Source organism: Necator americanus, chromosome II (genome assembly GCF_031761385.1).
Source record: "Necator americanus strain Aroian chromosome II, whole genome shotgun sequence".
In the NCBI taxonomy this organism is placed as follows: domain Eukaryota; kingdom Metazoa; phylum Nematoda; class Chromadorea; order Rhabditida; family Ancylostomatidae; genus Necator; species Necator americanus.
The window spans coordinates 17,485,124-17,503,873 of record NC_087372.1 but is presented as its reverse complement, the minus strand read 5'-3'; the positions used below and the strand labels follow the sequence as shown (position 1 = coordinate 17,503,873).

The following is an 18,750-nucleotide window of genomic DNA, read 5'->3' as shown; positions in this document are numbered from 1 at the left end:
TTTGCCTTTATTTATAATAAAAAAGATGAAGAAAGATTGTTAGAGATACACAAGTCCAATGTCACAGAAAAGGGCACTAATATTGATTTTCGTTGATCAGTGAAGGGGAGCCAGGCAAACAGCACAGAAAGTCTGAAGTCCGGCTTTAGCCGGACGTTCAGACTGGTGAAGAAGTAAATGCTGACTTTTCGCCTCTTGTTTCTGTTGCTCGCGAAAATCAACTTGCAATTCGTCTGCGAACTCCGCAGCACTCGTCAAATTTTTCTGTACAAAGCACCGATATTTTCTGGGTTTTGAATGTGGCGAGTGCCTGAGCATGCTGAGCACGTATCATTGTAGCGCTACATACATCCTACCGTTACCTGGTGAGCGAAGCGTACATTGGGGGGACGGAAAGGATAGTCACCCGTCAGGTCGAAGTTTACTGTCATCACAGCGTGTGAAAGCAGAGGGTGGTTCTAAAAAAGGACAAAAATAAAGTATCATCAGCATATAATTATTCTGCGCCCACCGATTTGAATTTCACGTTGTAGTTTTCCTTATTTCCGACTTTGTTGATCGAGACTACGAAGTTCTTCTTCTCGGATAGTTCAGCAATTTCCTTTAGTCGAAGATTTCAACGATGGGTTCAAGTGTTATTTTTCTGGTGGATCATCATTAGTTAGAAGCTGTTTCTATGGTAAAATTTTCGTTCACTGGGAATTTTACGTTCCCAAGATACAGCAAACCGTCTAGTGTGAATCCGCTCTCCCGTTTTCAGGAGGCCGTTATTTCTGACTCGGTTGTGCATAGCTGCCTAACAGCTTACGATGACTTATGTTTCGCCATCAGAGATGATCATATTTAGAAGCAAACATGGCACATAAATGCAGAACACTTTGAAATTCTGTAACACTGTAAAATGATTCTCTCCGTTGCGTCAATCAAAATTATCTAGAACGTGGTTCTCAGTAGCTTTTGTGGTGCATTATGCATTCGAAGATGAATCCCAACCCTCACCTACGTCGCCAACGTTGGCGAATTGTGACCTTACCGATGAAGATCGAACCAACCTTTTTTATGCGAGATGCTTGCACTTGCTTAATGTAAGGAGTGACCGGCATGGGTGATTAAGGATTATAAATCTAACCTTGATATATCATGAAATTTCAGCACTTATCATATCCATGTGTATCTTTGACCACAAGCCACAAAACGCCATCTTGCAGTAAACAAACGTTCATCACAGGGTCACAATTATTTCGAAATCAGGATCGGGGCCCATTGTAATGAATTCCTCCTCAGATACAGACTACAGCAAGAATTTCCTCGCTGCCCTGCGAAAGCCGCTAACAAATTCGCGCTATTGAAGCAGTCGTGTCAGTTTTCTGGATAAGATGGCAACAACTGACTGTTCTCATTTTATCACGCAGATGAGAACTTGAGTTTATGAAGTTACTGAAGTTACTTTACCAACAAGTTGGGAACATATACTGACCTGCCACTAATATATCATGATTAACGTGTGCAAGGTGCACCACTAAACAGTAAATGTAATATTAAACTGTGCCCCTTCAATTTTTTCTTCAAAAATAATTTTGTGGGTGTCAGTTTTTAAGCCTCCATAAGCACCGGAGGTTTCAGTAGTTATATGTGTAAATCTCAAGTGACCGCCACACAGTCATTTACGATATGAAGTGACCGGTTAGTACTAATGTCAACAACATCTGAAATGATTGCAATGGGTCAGGTAACCTGTACAATTTTCGTATACAGTGTGGAGTCTATTAACTCATGGTGTTCACATGAAGCAATCAATGTGTTTCTGATCCAGAGAACCTTATGAGAGTATTAGGATAGACGAGAAATCCTTGGAGCATGCGTAGGAGGTGATTCGGAAAGATTTTAGGAGTGATACAGGCTAGATCTGTCAAATTCTCCTACTTGAGGATCAATACCGATATAAGTGATCTCCCACTGCTTGCACAAGGATGGAAACGTTGGAACTGAAATCATCGTAAAGGCGTCTTCGACGCTTTTAGGAAGAGATGAGCGGAACTGCAACGGATCCCGCAATCTACAACCCCGTCTATAGCTTCCCCCGCGGATTCCCTCACCAAGTCGATTCGTGGTATGCCGTCTTGAAAGGAAACAGCAGGAGATTCTCGTAGTTTCTTAGAAAAAAAGAAACGCAAAATGAAAGTTTGCAGTTGATTCGAATGTAACTGTATGATGTAATCTTGCTTTGTAATTTCTTGAGAAAATGTTGATAAGTCTGTGAGTTTGTCTTTGCCAACCGAGGAAGAACCCCGAAGAGGAGTCATTTAAAGTGTTACCATAAGTCATCGCCTAGCAGCTGCATGTCAGTTTATCGTTATTCTTCATTTTCGTGGCTGCAATAACAGATCGTGGTCTCATGTCTCAATCTTGACTGTTTTCTTAACTGTCCTCTCGTAAATAGTACTTGTTCGATTTTTCCTCCATGTGGCCTCTTCTCTTCTTACGTGGAGATTTTAAACCTAGGTTCGAACGTTCGCATGAGTACAACTACATCTTCCTACATTTTGCCTGCTGTGTAGTTAAGCAAACGCTTCGTCGTTTGCTTAACTATACAGCAGGCAAAATGTTCGTCGTCGGAGAAGTGTCAGAAAATGTGCAATGGCCGACCCAATCCATCTCAGCTCTTGGCCTCAACTTGACCCATGACTTCTCCTTCTTCTTTTCGCCATCCATCTACTTAATAGCTAACTAATAACTTAATGAAGTATGCTAGCTCTTTGGATGTTTAAGCTGCATTTCTAATTTGGTCGAGAAATTCTCGTGAAGCTCCACTTTTTTGCTAGTTTTTGCTTGTAAGTGCAATCATCTTTGTAAAAACGCACATTATCTTTCTGCTCTTGGTGCTCTTATTCATAACGATTAGTTACTACGATTCACCACGTTATCAGTGGTTATCATCCATACTGTTATCACTCTCTACGACTGTTACGGTTATTCTTCACTTCACTCTTCGAAAAAAGTGTTGATAAGCATATCTACGACAAGGTGGAAGCGAAAATTGCGCAGAAGAAAATGGACAGGGGTTTAAACTGCTCGACAGATACATAAATCTGTCGAGCTGTTTAAACCCCTGTCCGTTTCTGTTTGCTATTTTGTTTGCGTTTTTGCGTTACAATAAAGGCAGCGTATCACGAAACTGAAGTAATGTGAAGATTTGATGGAAAACACAGAGTGTATTGGACTTTCTGATCCTGTGCCCACAAAACATTCCTTTCCTATGAAAATCCTCAGAAAGTATTTTAATTTCGCCCATATTTGTGAATCACACGTCTAAATATCGCTGTCCCTTCTCATTTTGCCTCTCAAGTCAAAAAATATCCTACTCATACAGAATTCCTTCTCTCTCCTATAAATATGTGTCATCACAAAGGAAGGGTGCTTCTCGCCCATCACCTATAGTCGGACCATAGCCCAATAAACGACTACATCTATACGTCCTTCGTTCAGTCCGCTACACAGAGATCAGGGTGTAGACTACGAATATGAACCCAAATTCCCCTAATCTTCTCAAAAAAGATGTGGGGACGTTGCTCGTGCCTACGAGGTACGTTAGAACTCGCCACCTTTCTACACGCTTCGACTTCCTAAGCAACCTTGTTTAGGGAGTCGGATTCATTGCTTTATCATAAATAGGCTGCTGATGGGACCTCATTCATTCTTGTCCTCACGCTGCCGCAGACGGCGCGTGCAAAAAGGTGGCAACTCCTAACTTACCTCGTGGGAATGAACGCCATTTCCCATTTTCATTTCGCCATTTTCAGGACAATCAAGGGAATTGGGTGAGACCACGGCCACATTCGTAATCTACACCTCAAGCTTTGTGTTTTCCATGTGGTTCCCATCGCGTCAATTTCGTGATGCGCTGCTTTTAAATGGCATCTTCTTCATTACTGATGAATTTTCTATAATTCCGTCCAAGAGTAGAAACAAAACGGAAAGCTTAATTTTTAGCTTTTCAACAAACTTCTTTTGCTTCGTAGACATGCTTCTTTGCTTCGTAGTACTCTCAACTGGACTCGGATAAATACTCGAACACTCTGCAACAACCGTGTGTATGCTGGGGTCAATGTGGTCATAGCAGATTGCAGAGTTTCGAAGAGTCCAAAGGAAATAGCATCGCACATCGAAAACACGCTCCTATCGAAAAGATCGGCAAAAACGCATATTTATTTGGCCAAGTGAACAATTCCTAAATGGAGAAGAATGGAGAACCGGATAAGGGCGACTATATTTTAGTCTGATATGCGGATTACTATGGTGCTGATTTAGTTGTCTCGCTATTGTTACTCCAGAATAATTGAAGATTAAGAGATGGAAATTGCTTCCGTCGCTCCTTCGAGCCATTTCTCGAACATTGACAAAAGATCGTGACTGTTGATAGCTACACCTCCCACATGTATCAACCACCAGTGGAATATCTGCAGATTGCTTCAAGACTGTTCCTTCAACCCGTTGCTGTCTTTTAACTGCATGAATGCTCTTCAAGAAAGAGCACTTTCTGTTACACGTATGTCAAAAATTTCGATTTAGTCGATTTTAAGATTTGAACAAATTCGTCGTTGTACTGCTTCTAGCAAGTTTAAACGTTAACGGGAATTCGTTGCGAATGCCCAAGGAAAGTATAGATAAAGACTAGAAAATAATCATTCTAAATTATATTTGCACTGAACGAAGTTCTCACTTGTTCGTGAACGCTAAGTACAAAACGTTGGATTAACCTAAATCGATAAAACAGAAGTCTTTAGCCTTATTTTTGTTGTTGGAAATATAGAGAGTTTTCATCCTCAGAACATTCGGAACAGGAATTTCAATCACGTTTTCTATGCTATCTACAGCGTATTGTAAGCCTATCCTGTCAGACATTGTTCAACATTGGTTTCCTACTTGCTTCGCTACGGAATATCAGGTTGGGCAAAGAGTTTTACCCAAAATATTCGAAAAAACTTGTTGGTTTTAGCAAAATAAACTAAGAACTTTAGTGCGATAAGTGTAACTTCAAAGGCAGGGTATCACAAACTTGACGTACGGTGATTTAGTGGAAAACATAGAGGTGTACGTTAGGAACATTAGGCTCGCCCAATTTCCCCTGATCGTCCTTGAAAACAGCGTGGAAACGGCGTTTGTTTCTGCGAGGTACGTCAGGACGCGTCACCTCTGAACATATTCCGTTTCCCTCAACGGCCTATTCGTTAGTTCTTCCTGAATATGTTGGTGAGGAAACCTCATTTATCTTCAACCTTTCGCTCCTGGACGCAGCGCTTGCACAAAGGTGGCGGCTTACCTCGTAGGAACGAACTCCGTTTTTCAGGACAGTCAGGTGAATTGACTGACGCCACGCTCATAATCGTAGTCTACGCAACGGATGCTATGTTTTTCATCAGGTTTCCACACAGCGTCAGTTTCGTGATAAGCTGCCTTTAAGAAGCTTCTCGACTACATCGATCATCGTCGGTTGACAACTGAATGACTTGGATCGAAGAACGAGAGTTACGAGCTAGCATCTTTCACGAGTGGCGACACGAGCTACCAATAGCTCAATCAATTTCAGTTTGCTGCTGGATATACGATCCTCAACAATGAACCGGCGAATTTTAGGAGCTGCTCGTACTAGATAAGTCTGACCGCGCTCTCTACTGGCGGTACATGGCGGTACAATATCATCTCTCGCTCACCAACAACAAAAAGAGAAATAAGTGAATGCGGTCGCAAAAAAACACTCGAGGTCATAGATCATGCATCTCCTGCATGATAACGTGAGGCACACATCAAGTTCAGGAAAAAAAAAACAATAGTTAACGAACTAAATGGCAAGCTGTTTCCTATACTCTCGTTTGCGCCTTTTCTTTCCACCTTTTCTTCAGGAAAAACCGTCAACTACCATGAACCTCGACAAAAGTTATTGAAAAATTGCATAGCAGATGGGGAAAGGTCGTGGATAGCAGTGGTGATTGGAACATCGATTTCTGGTTATCGGAACGGATAGGATGATGTGCTACATAATAATGGGTTCAAACCGAGGTGTCTGTGTGGTGTGGTGTGTGCGAATGAAATTCCAGGAGGCAGGAAGACGGGTCGAGCGGCGTTAGACAGGTGCGGTAACCCCGCCTGGGATGAAGCGATTCCTACACGTCGAAGTGGAGCACCGACGAGAAAAAGGGAAAAGGGGTGAGATGGGTCCCACACGTCGAGTTGGTGCGCCGGTGTCCGAAAGCGGTAAATGTGAGTGAGACGAGTCGCGGGACTCGAATTTTGCCCCAGAAAACATTGAATGAGATCCGATGGCGTTTGCTTGGTGACGGTGCAAGAAGCCGGGGTCAGTACGTTATTGGTTCACCAGCTTTGCGCAATAATTCCGTGCGAATTTACAGGAATAAAATAGCAGAGAGACTTATTTCACGACAGTGACAGCTGTGTGAGTAGCGTTTCAACCTAATGTACTGCTCCGCATATATTCGTCATTGATCTCTGAAGGTGTGCTGGGTGAACATCGCAGAAGGTCTGTAAGTGTCACGCTAGCCGCACGTTCTTATTGGTTAATAAAGTAATTGAAGGCTTTGCTGCTAAACTTTCTTCTCGGTCTAATGATATCAGGAATGGCACGAAAAAGTACGCGGTACTTTTGCTAGGGCTGAGTAGAAAGAATAAATGCTGTTGCTTCGGTAGTAGAGGCACTGTTAGACGTAGCGCTGCTCAAAGGACTTGATACTCGCTCTAATAAGCTCCAATTTTATATTCCTCATCCTACATTCATCTAAATCATATGCACGAAATTTTTTAGTAGTGCCCATTTTCATAATTCTTCGTTCATTTTGGCACAGTTTGGTACCATACAGAGTTGTTCCGGCAAAGGCCAATTTTCTATTCCAGAACTTGACTGATTTCTTAATTTAGTACTTTTATGACCTCGGTACCTACTTCATCATTTTCAAGTCATCTTCGAATATTCACACAGTTTTTCTCCTTGTTTGCATGTATGTCGTTGTGCATCTTTATAGTGCAATAAAGTCGATTTCACACGCCGAGTTGACGACCACCTAAATTTTGGTGACATTTACTTCAACTTCAATAATTATATCGATCAAGCTCAAAATCGCGTAACTGGCAATTCGTCTCGCGACTGGTTTTTAAAAAAACTCATGCATGTGTACAGATAGGTCAGAAAAGAAGAGATTATCTCTAAAAGTTCGAATACTTCAGAACTTAACTGATCTGCTGTGGAAGGAAGGAATTCGATCAGCGCCTCGAACAATGTTCAGACACGTTTCCATCGCCTTGGTTCATGCCTCATTTCCGATCGCTTCAGTTCTGTTGAACGTGGACCTCTGCCCTTTCGTTCAAATGTTGTGCCAGGAAACTAGTCGCCGACACTCATTGCCTCGAAATGCCACCTGTGCGAGGTACGGTGCAACCCGTTGCTATCTGGGCTGCCCTATGTAAGCGATTCAAGGAATTGGCGCCGCCACTCAAGCCTGAGCTTCGTCTCCCGGGTGTCCGTGGGAAATCGCGTCGGACGTGCGCAGGGGCAGAATTGTGCTTCGAAGTGCTTTGAAAAATGATGAACACCGCTTTGCGGAATGATGATGAGGGTTTATGTCTCCGCTAAACATTTGTATCCGAACAATTAGTCTCTGCGCTCACAATTATGGTTGCCACAAACCAACACACACCATCGAAAAGATAATAGAGGTAAAAACAGTCCAGATTTCATTGAAGTCCTAGGTTGTACCAACAAGGTTCGCATGAAATTCAGTGAAGCGTACGCAGAGCAATTTTAACATTCAACTCAGCGTAAATTTATCAGTTCTCAGCGGAAGGTGCTTCTAAGAAGAAATCACAAGAAATTAAGGCTATATCATATGTTAGAGAAATACAAGTAAGTGTACCCAACATGAAATCTTTTCGAGCAAAAACTATTAATAACTTGGGAAAGCAACGTGCAATTGACATTCCAGGAGCGTCGCCTGCGAGGAGTACGTCACTTGCTGGATTCCAGCGCATCTGTGTTTGGGTTCACATGATTGCGTCGGTGCATGAGAAAGAAGAGCGCTACGAAGAATAGCAGTGCGAAGAGACCCGTGGTTACCATGAATATGATCGTCGTTGCTGAATTGATAGTTCGAGTACAAGGTAAACAGCATTCTTAAAGAAGTCGCTAAAGCATCGACTCACGCTCGATTTCGCATTTACATGAAGAATTCTCATGGTGGCTCTGAAACGACAGAAATTCCACGTATTGGCAAAAACAAGAAATTAGTGTTTCTTGACTCACCGGACAGAGAAGTTCTGGATGGTCGTTAGAGAACTTTTCCACTGACTTTGAGAAAAGTTCCAAAAGACAATATTGTGTGTTCTTACACCCGTTTACGGAGTGGGTTAGTTCATTGTACTCGTCTGTTCCTGGACCGCGACGATAGAAAACCTGTGATTTGCTCATAATCATGAGATAACCGACACAGTGAATGCGCATATCTATTGTGCTTAATTAGGTGTATCGTAACATATGATATGTAAATGATAATTAAAAGGAGTGTAGTCTCAAAAACCGATTGCAAATTCTGGTCAAAATAGCTTAATAGTTCTGTAGAATTTGTCAAAAACGCGGCGAATAACGAAAATCCAGATTTCTTCAGCAGAACTGAGGATTACATGATCTCCCAGAAACGACTTCCTATAAAATTGTCCGGAGTTTTTTTGATATTGACTGAATGAAATTTTTCTGTGCTTCTAAAAGCAGAATAAAAAACCCGTGATCTAATCAGTCATCATTCATCAACAATTGTGGTAGCGTGATAAGCGGTAGTGGGATAAATTGAAGACGAAGAAAACCGACTAATTTTTTCACAACCAATTCACATTTCAGTCTAAGTCATCGGAATTGTATGTGGCATTGAGCGGTAGGTCGAAGTGATAAACTTTGCTCTCACTTGGTGATAATTAGCAGAGGAGAAATCCCACATACCTTCACATAATTTTGCGTGTCATTCCGCCATAATTCGAAGACAACAGTAGCTGTGAAGGCTGGACGACCTTGTGGAGCTAATGCATGTGGAGCTAGTGCATCTTTTAGTATACCCATAGACTCTAGCAGTGCCGAAATGGTTACGTCGTGCTAAAAACTGCATGCTGCTTGGTTAAGTCAAGGAAAGGAGAATCTGATTTGACCGTGGAATAAGCCAGGAACTTTTTGCCCGTTGGTTCTTGTTTAGTCGTTTTTTGCATGTTTTTTAAAATGGTTGCAAGTAATTTGCCGGATCGCGTGTGAATCCATTTGCGACTGTGAAATTGACCAACACCAGACATGAACTCGACAGTCTGAAATGAATTATAACACTTCTATTTCTATATATGTCTTTTTCTAAAAATTCTATTCCTCTATAGAAATGCTCTACTTGCAAGAAAGTTGTCACTCTGCCCTAGTCCAATTCAAAATTCTTTGAAAAGAAACTTTTCGTAAGAAATTCGACTGACACATTATGGAATAATTGTTTCCTTATACGTGCCTGCTGATACAATTCCAGTGGTCGTATTCATCGTCGGGTTTATCCTACACAGGCGGACCTGTTAGATTGAATATGGGTAAGTCGTGCACGTTTTTTTTTTCAAGTGAAAAATCCACTTAGAAATAAGCAACAAATAAATAACAATAATTAAATGAACGGATCGTCTGAAACGCTCGGCGGTCAAAAATATCGAAGGATTTCGCAATAACCTTCCAGTGAATGAGGACACGGGGACCCGTTGCAGTGGCGTTTTCATTGGACCTCTGGATCCCTCATCTCAACCAGGATCGCTCGCCCCTGCAGTTACTCGGCAGAACGTTCACTGTTGGCATCCAGCAGAAAGTTGAGACAGGAAAGACTTGTTCTAAATCTTCTTCCAAGCTTTCGGCTCGTATCTCTGTGGAAAGCATCTAGCCGGTTTCTCATAGGTGTAAATGTTCCGACTTGGCAACAAATTTGAAAAACGGAACGGTTCGTGTACAGATGTATCATCTTACGGCTAAACTGGTGCAATTTCACTGCTCGAACGCTAAAACCAAATGCGAAACAATGAGCTCACAAGATTTATTCATACTAGTCATCTCTTTGGGTTCCTTGATTTTCCATCGCCTATGCATCCAAAGCGCTCATCTTCAGCAGCTGTTTACTGGCAGCAGTTAGGTCAGGAACCTAGGCTAAAACGAATCTTAAGACACCGTTTTCAAGCAGTTCCTTAGTGAATTCCGAGAAGCGATGCAAGCGAGGTGTTGGAAGGATCTTTGTGGTGCAGATAAGGACTAGCTTGTACCAGTTCGAAACAAGGTCGTAGCCTTCATTTTGTCTCAAAAAGAAGCAGAAGAAGCTAGAATCTAGAAGCAGCTCAAGCAAATCAATAGAAAAGCTACGTCGTAGTGTTCGTTTGGTGGAATAGGGACAAAAACTCCTCCGAAGTGGGACTGTCATATACGATTTGAGTATTATTCTATTTTTGATAACGAGAAGTTCTTTTCATTCTGGTCGAAGTGGTGGTGTCGATAGTGTTTTCGCTTACAGGAGGCTATGATGAAGCATGTGATTACTAAAACGTCAAATAAATATGAACCATCCTTCCTTGGTGAGTGTGTGGTGGTCCACATATGAGTTGCTTTTGTGCGATTCCCATGTCCGCCAGCGATGATCTATATTTATAAGAACCTCACTGATGAGAGGAACGGAAGTCATCAAATCTAAACCTCTTTGTAGGAACCTTCTCTCTCTAAATGATGAGTGTACCGTTACTCGTACTGCTCTTAGTCTGCAGAGAGATCACATTTTGTTATGCCCCAGGGCGTTTGCAAAAAAAATTATTATCCTGCATCCCTCCAGCTAGAAGTAGTCAAGAACCCGTATCAGCGCACTTTTCTCATAGCATGTCGGTCTTCACTCTTCTTTGTAACAGTTCCTTCGGCGTCTTCAGTGCGTATATTATAGAAAACCAAGAAGCGCAGTATATGTTCGTTGACGATGCTATCTTCAATTGTAAGCGAAGTTGAACAAGGAGGTTTCCTCAGTCCTTGACTTACTTGACGCACAAAATGATCCTTTTCATTTATAAAAAAGATGCATGTATCCATGATTTCACTATGTTAAAATGTTAAAAAAAGTACGAGGGGGAGCCAAACTGCTATAAAAGTGTAAAACAAGAAAGCAGAGGTCTAAGAGATTTCCAGTACGCCGACCGTCTAAACATTACTCAAGTGAATAACGTAAAAAAGGAAAGTCACTTTTAAAGGGTCTACGGACAAAAGTGAAGATAAACTTGAATGGCGTAAGAGGAGTGTTTTCTTTAGAAAAAATAGAGAAAATCAGAATTGAAATAAACATGAATTTCTAATTACAACACAATTAGATTAAAAATTCCAAGTGGTGAGTTACTTATCAGCTGGAAGTCAGAGTGATAGGTGGAGAACAAGGAGGCCAGAAAAGCACATTTGTATGCATGAACTATGGAGGAGTTCGTTCAGTAGTCAATGTTTCAGTGTTTACTTGTGCAGATCTACCTCACTTTAAGTTTAAAGATTCGTCAAATACTAAATGCTGCCTAGTTTGTAAACATTTGCTTGTTATGAGGTGAATTTCCAAATTACCAAGTCAAGTAGGTGATCTGCCTCCTTCCTCGCGTCATCATTAAACCATTGTGGTACAGCAAGTCCTGATTCGTACTGCAATAGAATATTAAAACCAATAGAGGGAGTAATTAGGGAATGAAAGAATAAAATTTTTGGAAAGCTTGAGCATTCTTAAACTAGGTGGTTTTTAAATCACTGCAGCAGAAATTCGACTATTTTCCGTGCGGAGTGATTTGTAAGTTTACTATGAACCATCGCAACCATCGCAAATTACAGTACCTACCAGAAATTACTCTCTCGAGCATTGCACCATAAACCACACCGTTTTGACAGGAATGTGGCAAAGACAATTCCTATGCCCAATTTGCCTCACAACACAAAGACGACGAAATGTGGAAAGATAGGTCTTTAGGTGAATCTACAGAGGATGATGCTCATGAGGAACGGATGGTGTTTGTCGCTCTATTCCCGCTCAAATGAGCGGATCTACATGTGCTCTGCGTATCTCTGCTATATATAGCCGGGTCAAAACGACATGAAGCACGGACCGTTGCGTAAGCGGCTGCGCGCTCGAAGCGGTGCGGTGGAGACAGCGTTTGGAATCGAGGTGGGACCATGGCGAACTGCAGAGATGGGTGGCGGTAGCGAGGATCCCTACACGACCCCAACCACTACGCGCCGCTTCGAGCGCAGCGACTTGCGCAACTGTCCCTGCTTACCGACTCAACTATACATATATTTACGTCAAAAGTGGGCATAACAAACGATGAATGGGTGAAGGTAGCGATTGTGAGTTCTATCCTACGCCAACAATCAACCGGTCAGAAAACTAGCTGCAGTGGTCAATGAAAGTGAAGTAGGGTTAGCCCGGGTACGTGATGCGCTTCAACCACAACAGTTGAGCATGAGCTACTGGACACCACGAGATAAACAAACACAGTGGGAACACCAGAGACTCCATTGCCAGATTTTTCACTCAAAGAGTCGCTGTCCCTTCAAATTTGAGGGGGACAAGAATAAAATTAGAAGTAAGAAGAATTCGATGCTACTCATATAACTCGCGAACATATCGACTGATATGAGTGATAATAGTCAACAACACACACTAAAATATGACGAGATCCAGTTACTTTATTCGGGATGATTAACTCGCTTTTGCAAAACTAATGTCACTATAAGCTTGTCAAAACGTTGAGCTAACGTTACCTCGAGAAACAAAGGCTCAAAAATTTTGAGCCTGTCACCGACTACATGAGTATAGTTCATTCGCTTTGATTCTTGTTCGAATAGCTCAGCTAGCAAATCGCCCTAAAGCAAATAATGATGAGTTCGGGCAGGAAGAAAATGAGAAATGTTAACGCTCACCAGATTCCATGTGGCTCCTTCGACTCTGAGCTTTTGCATCATTTCTCTCAGTACAAGAGGACAGTGTATTCGTGGTAAGCACACCTCCAAGAAGGATTGTAATCAACAATATTGACGTGAAAAGGTGACAATCAGGTTTCGAATAAAACAAACGAATTCTTTATCCCTAGGAGCAGTGAAAACTGGGACAAAGGTCGGCTGGCCAGTTTCGGTTTCGTTGAAAATGGCTGATGCAACTGCAGAAGCCGTCATTAAGCATCTTTCCGATGGGCTACTTCGGAACATAACCTGAAGAAACGAGAAAATTTCGGAACCATGCTAGAGGCGCTACCACGTATTTGAACAGATAATCACCTCAGAAGGAATATATCGAGCATCCAAAAGACCTATGTCGGCATATCGACGCTTCAAACTGAGTCCTAGCTCTCGCGCTTGATCGAGACCTTTCTGCAATCTCGAGACCATCTTTCAGTAAGCAGTGTTTGTCTTGAGAAATGAGGTCTCGATCATTGACTCATTATTATAACATCATACATCATTACCTGACTTATGGCTTTGTTCAAGTGCTCGATCATTACATGGAAAAGTAGAGGTTCAATATATTATTACTATGTTATCAGGTAGAGCAAAGAGTCCTTTTTCCTACGATCAGAGAAGCGCTCTCTATGAGAATCGAATAATTGCACTTTTTGGTGAAGAAATCACTTAAGAGCATGAAACAGACAGAAAGATCAAGGGAATAATAATAATCAAGGGATCAAGGGATGGCCGTTCTCCAGTCAAACATCTGAAGCGGGAGGCGCAGCAAAAAAGACTTTTTGGTTAGGTGTGCCGTGTAATCGTCGGTGATAACCGTGCCTTTGCCAGTGAGCAACTTCGACCGTTACCTCCACGAGCAATACAACGAAGCATTGGATTAGCAGTTATTCCGTCAGGACTACCAGGCAGCACTTCTCCGTGGAGAAGCAAGAGGTGATCGTGTTACGAAACTGACGATGTTGAGGTATTTGTAGACATGTATAGAGGTGGAGGTCTAAATTGCGAGTATAAGCATGACCCCCTCAATTCCCAACAATGGTCTTGAAAGAGAGCGTGGGAATAGCGTTTATTCCTACAAAGTACTTGAAGACTCGATACCCTAGTACACGCGACAGTTTCCTTAAAGCCCTATTTATTGGTTTTACTTGAATAGGCTGGTGAGGACACCTCATTGGTCTTCGACCGCTCATTCGTGGACGTGGCACGTACATGAGTGTGAAGCGTTTTCATGTACCTCGTAGGAAGAAACGCCGTCTCCCACGCTTTTTTTTGGACGTCTAGGAGGAATTGAGCAGTGCCACACTCCTACTCGTAATCTACACACCGAACCATATACTTGCCCACAATTAACTCAAAATCGTCAGTTTCTCGATGCGTTGCTGGTATCTACTTCACTGGAAAATGACCTGACCTATGCTGAGAAACATACAGATGTTCCAAGCTTCCAAGTGGAACAACTTTTTGATCGACCCGGTAATGAGACCAGAACAAATCAAGCAATCATAGTACAATATCCGTAAATGAGAGCATCGAGGTATGGTTAGGTACCTGCAGCCGATTATCTCCAGCCGAATAAGTGTCTCCACAGGAGGCTGTTGGTAGGCCAGAGCAGGCACACCTTAGGCTAGCTGTGATCACTAAGTCACGCCCATCCATCACCTCATCACTGAGGTCATGTGCCGTGTTTGTATTGCAATTACTTGGTAGAGTTGGCTTCTGAGAGGGTTCAAAGAACAAAAAGATAATAACGTAGCAACGTAGAAAGTGAAAAAAAAACGTAGGAAATGATAAATGAAGCAAGAACGTAGGAGATTAGTACAAAAACAAAACAACATCAGAAGACATAAATGAAGCTCAAAACGTTCCGAAATAAAAGTTAAAAAGTGTAAAAACAAGAAGATGGTCGTTGGAAGACGTAGATTTGTGACTGAAAAAATTATATCGAAGATATATATATATATATATTCGCATTTATACAGAGTATTTAATGCATGTAAGATGCTGCAATAATTTGTAAAAGTTTGGATTTCTTTGTTTTATACGAATAAAACACTATTATTTTCTATTTCCGGGATTTCGTGTGCAATCGTTCGATATATGAGCGAACGATTGCATACGAAATCCCAGTATTCGTATTCATATTATTCTTCTTTCTATTCTTAGCGCTTCGTGTTCTCTATACGTAAGCGATCAATACTCCGCACAGAAGCAATACCAGAGCTAGCGTGCTCCCGCGAGGGATGTTTCGCACCTCATTTGACGATGAGGGCCGAAGATGGTCAATGTGATGGGCGGGCCATAAGCGAAACGCAGCGCAATGCGCTGCTGACGCTATTAACTGCTGCGCAGCGCAATTAACGATCGCCGTTGCCAGTCATTTCCAATAGGGAAAGGTTGTCGCGGAGGCTGCCGGTACCTAACGATACGCAACCCAGTGAACGAAGTAGTCAATAGGTAACAGATCAAACATAAGGAAATAGTTGCATAAGGAAGTAGTTGCGAAATAGTTTGAAACTTGTTTCAAAGATGTAATAGTGTCAAAACGACATGAAGCAGGGTACAATTGCGTACGCGGTTTCTCTTGAGGCGCTTCGGTGGAGCGTAGCGGCTAGGAGCGTGGTGAAACCCTCAACCCGTCGTTGCAGTTTGGTCCCACCTCGGGTCCAACCGCTGCCTCCACCGCGCCGTTTCGAGCGCGGACACAAATGCACCGTGCTTCATGTCGTTTTGATTCGACTATATCTCTCTAAACGTAAACTGCCTGAGCGAACAAACCAGAAAATGGCTGTTCTTAACAACAGAATGAATGTTGGTCAAAAATCATGAAATCATCCTTGTGCTAGCGTGGAATGCTTAGAAGATTGCTCATTCATTCTTATCTCCATATTCTAATCCTTCTTTTCCCGTACGTCACTTCGGGTGGTATTTGGTGGAGGAATAAATCTTTTTCGAGCTTAAAACTGTAGGTGGATGTAAGAAGTACTTCCAACGTTTTATCCATCATTTGATGGACGTGTTTCCACCCTACAAGATAATTAGACTTCAATTCCTTGATTTCACATATTCTTTTTTTTTATCAGATCATAAAGAGATTCGTCGTCGACGATTGTCGTCCGGTGTGTGATCCGACACTGAAGTCAAAATTTACATTTTTGAAGTGCTAGGATAAGCTAAGACGGAATCTTCAGGCAAGAACTGCACTAACCTCGGATTCAGCAGAGTTATTTTCTAAAATGAACGCAAGAAACAAAAGTGTCGAATAGGCTTCGCTCTGTTCACTTGACACTCCGCTTCAATGACGAGAAACACATGAATCAGTGAAGTGCAGAAATACAACGGTGTCATAGAGCGAGAGATTCTCTATCAAACAATATGTAAATATCTCAATCGTTCAGAAGTAAAAAGTATTGCCTTCGCCAATACGATCAAAAAAATCAAAGGATCACGAATTATCCCTCAACCCAATACAGGTAGTGTACTCTTGTTTAGATTTGTAATGTACTGCTTTCCTAATGTAGGGTGGTTGTCTTCACCATTTTATGGATATCAAACTAGTGAGCGCCAGCGTTAAACACAGCATACAACGAATCTAACGTTGTGTGGAAATCCGCGGGAAAAATAGAGATGGGGATCCGGGTGGTCCCGTCCATCTCTACCTTATCGTCGTAAAAAAAGGCGTTTGAGACTCCCGTTTTTTACGACGATGTCAGTTGCAACGCGTCGCCCTTGTGCACGCGCCCTCTCTCCATCCGAGCGGTCAGAGGTTATCGTCAACCTATTCAAGTGAGACCATTGAATAGGCTGCTGAGAGGACCGGAACGTGTAGGTAGAAGAGTGTTCTGACGTTCCTCGTAGGATACCCACGCACCCTTTTACGACCATAAGGAAGAGATGTGGTGAGGAATTGCTTACTGGGAACCACCCTGGATCCCGCAATCTACAACCCCATCTCTAGCTTTTTCCGCGATTCCTTCACCACGTAAAAATTCGTGGTTTTCCGCCAGCAGCAGTTGTAGCAGGTTGTGATACAAGTTCGTAGATTTTTATTTTCTTCTCTTTGTTTTATTGGAAAAAGGGTGTGTAAGGGGTTAAGATTCGTTTTGGCGCATCCATTTTGGATTTACTAAAATGTAGAAGAGGTTCGATTGGAGTCGCGCCCGGAAGTCCGGTTGGTTCTGGCGCCTTTTTTAAAGTTGCATCTTCCGGGCCGTTTTTTACGGCAATTAGCAAGAAATGGACGGAATCACCTCCCCTTCCGTAGTCTCCCATTCCGTATACGAATACTCCACCTGAAATCTGCACCACCTCAGATTCGTGGGGTGATGCCTTTACACTTGAGAGGCAAGTGTTGTTAAGTTTTAATCGGCACTTCCGACGTCTGCCCTCATTCACTTATCACAGAGGCCCCTCGAAGCAGCACTAGACGTCTGCACTATGTACTATGTATGTTGTTCTCGAAAACGGTTTGCAAAATCCATGGAATTTGTTTTCGTATGCCGCCTTCGGACAAAGACCAGCAGAATACGTTTGGTTACTTCTTTGTTGTAATAACTATTGTAACATTTAACAAAATGTTGAAGTGCAATAAACTGGAAGAACTTATGATTATGATGGTGGAAATGAGCCGGTAAGTATTGGACTGCTAGACACTACTTCCATGGGAAGCAAACGTAGGACTGCCAAATTTTGTGTTGCTCGTTCTTAGGTGTTCTCTATATTCCGTACTCAATGAAAATGAAACACTGACATTAGTGAGATGTTCCTTTCCTCTGAAATAGTACGCCCTAGACTCCGGAGATGTGCTTCCTCCAATGGGTGCCCTATCGCCGTGCCGAAAAACCTGGAAATGTCTCAACAAATTTGCATATCATTGTTCTGATTTTTTGGTTTTTACGTATTTATAAGTTCCAAACTCCAAATAACCTATGTATATAATTTTCTGAAAAAGGTCTTTGCTGACCGAGGATTAAATGCTGAAAAAACAAGTCTTCAAGATAAAATTGGTTAATTGTGTAAACTATTTGCGGGTTGAACTATGTAAATAATAAATAACGTAAGTGGCGAACCTTAGAAATGTCTGTGGGTAGGTCATTTAGAAAGCTTACCGTCTGGACAAGAATAAGGTCCTCACAAGTAACACCCGAAAGCATCCCAGAAACGAAGAACTGCAGCAGAATCATAAGAAGCAGCCTAATAAGAAGTCCTAATAAGAATGCGAAATAAAGCATGCTAATGTTGAAAACGAGCATTCGGAGAAAATACGAACACTGTTCTGATAATATTTAGGGACGGTTCCGCCTAGAAGATTCGATGCTAATCTTATTTGCAAAATAAACCGAATACGAAATGGGTAGAAATTTTTCCGATGCCATGTGATTAATTCCGCAGGACTACATCAATTACTGAGCGCAAATGCGATCAGCCTAATATCCATTCGACGCTCTTATTACCTTTACTCTTTCATACATCCGCATCATTCAGAAGTGGTGCTGCAGCGAAAGTCGATTAAAGGCATCACGCCCCGACGCCCCGATGAGCAATTCATCTCATTCCACGAATCGTAGGCGGGGGCGGGGCGCAATGGTGGCGCATTGCAATAGAGAACGTCGTAAGTCGTAAGGAATCGCATTCCGAAGCCGTCTGCTTACAGTGATGCAGGGAGAGATGAGGGAGATCCCACCCGTTTTTGCAATCTAGGCCCTTGTATAGTCTTTGGCTCT

General features: G+C 42.2%; 2 protein-coding genes across 4 annotated transcripts in view; both read right to left on the bottom strand.

The window, feature by feature from the left end:
- The window catches only part of RB195_018196 (uncharacterized protein), a gene marked incomplete at both ends in the record, with an annotated part of 22,085 nt that extends 20,982 nt beyond the window's left edge, over positions 1–1,103 (bottom strand). For both annotated transcript variants that reach the window (XM_064185530.1, XM_064185531.1), the window contains 3 exons: positions 363–458; positions 512–601; positions 1,053–1,103. In XM_064185530.1, coding sequence (XP_064041411.1) covers positions 363–458; positions 512–601; positions 1,053–1,103 — 237 coding nt within the window. The remainder of the gene's footprint in view (positions 1–362; positions 459–511; positions 602–1,052) is intronic.
- Positions 1,104–8,014: 6,911 nt separating this feature from the next.
- RB195_018195 (uncharacterized protein) lies at positions 8,015–18,210 on the bottom strand (the record flags this gene model as incomplete). Of its 2 annotated transcripts, none has more annotated exons than XM_013444038.2 (12): positions 8,015–8,142; positions 8,209–8,248; positions 8,309–8,458; positions 8,999–9,148; positions 9,202–9,351; positions 11,645–11,719; positions 12,833–12,934; positions 12,992–13,075; positions 13,145–13,279; positions 13,346–13,438; positions 17,778–17,870; positions 18,136–18,210. In XM_013444038.2, 12 exons carry the CDS (start codon positions 18,208–18,210, stop codon positions 8,015–8,017), a joined length of 1,275 nt encoding a protein of 424 aa, XP_013299492.2. The 2 variants fall into 2 exon arrangements, with proteins under 2 accessions (XP_013299492.2, XP_064041410.1); XM_064185529.1 differs by having other exon boundaries at positions 18,136–18,180.
- Positions 18,211–18,750: the final 540 nt, after the last annotated feature.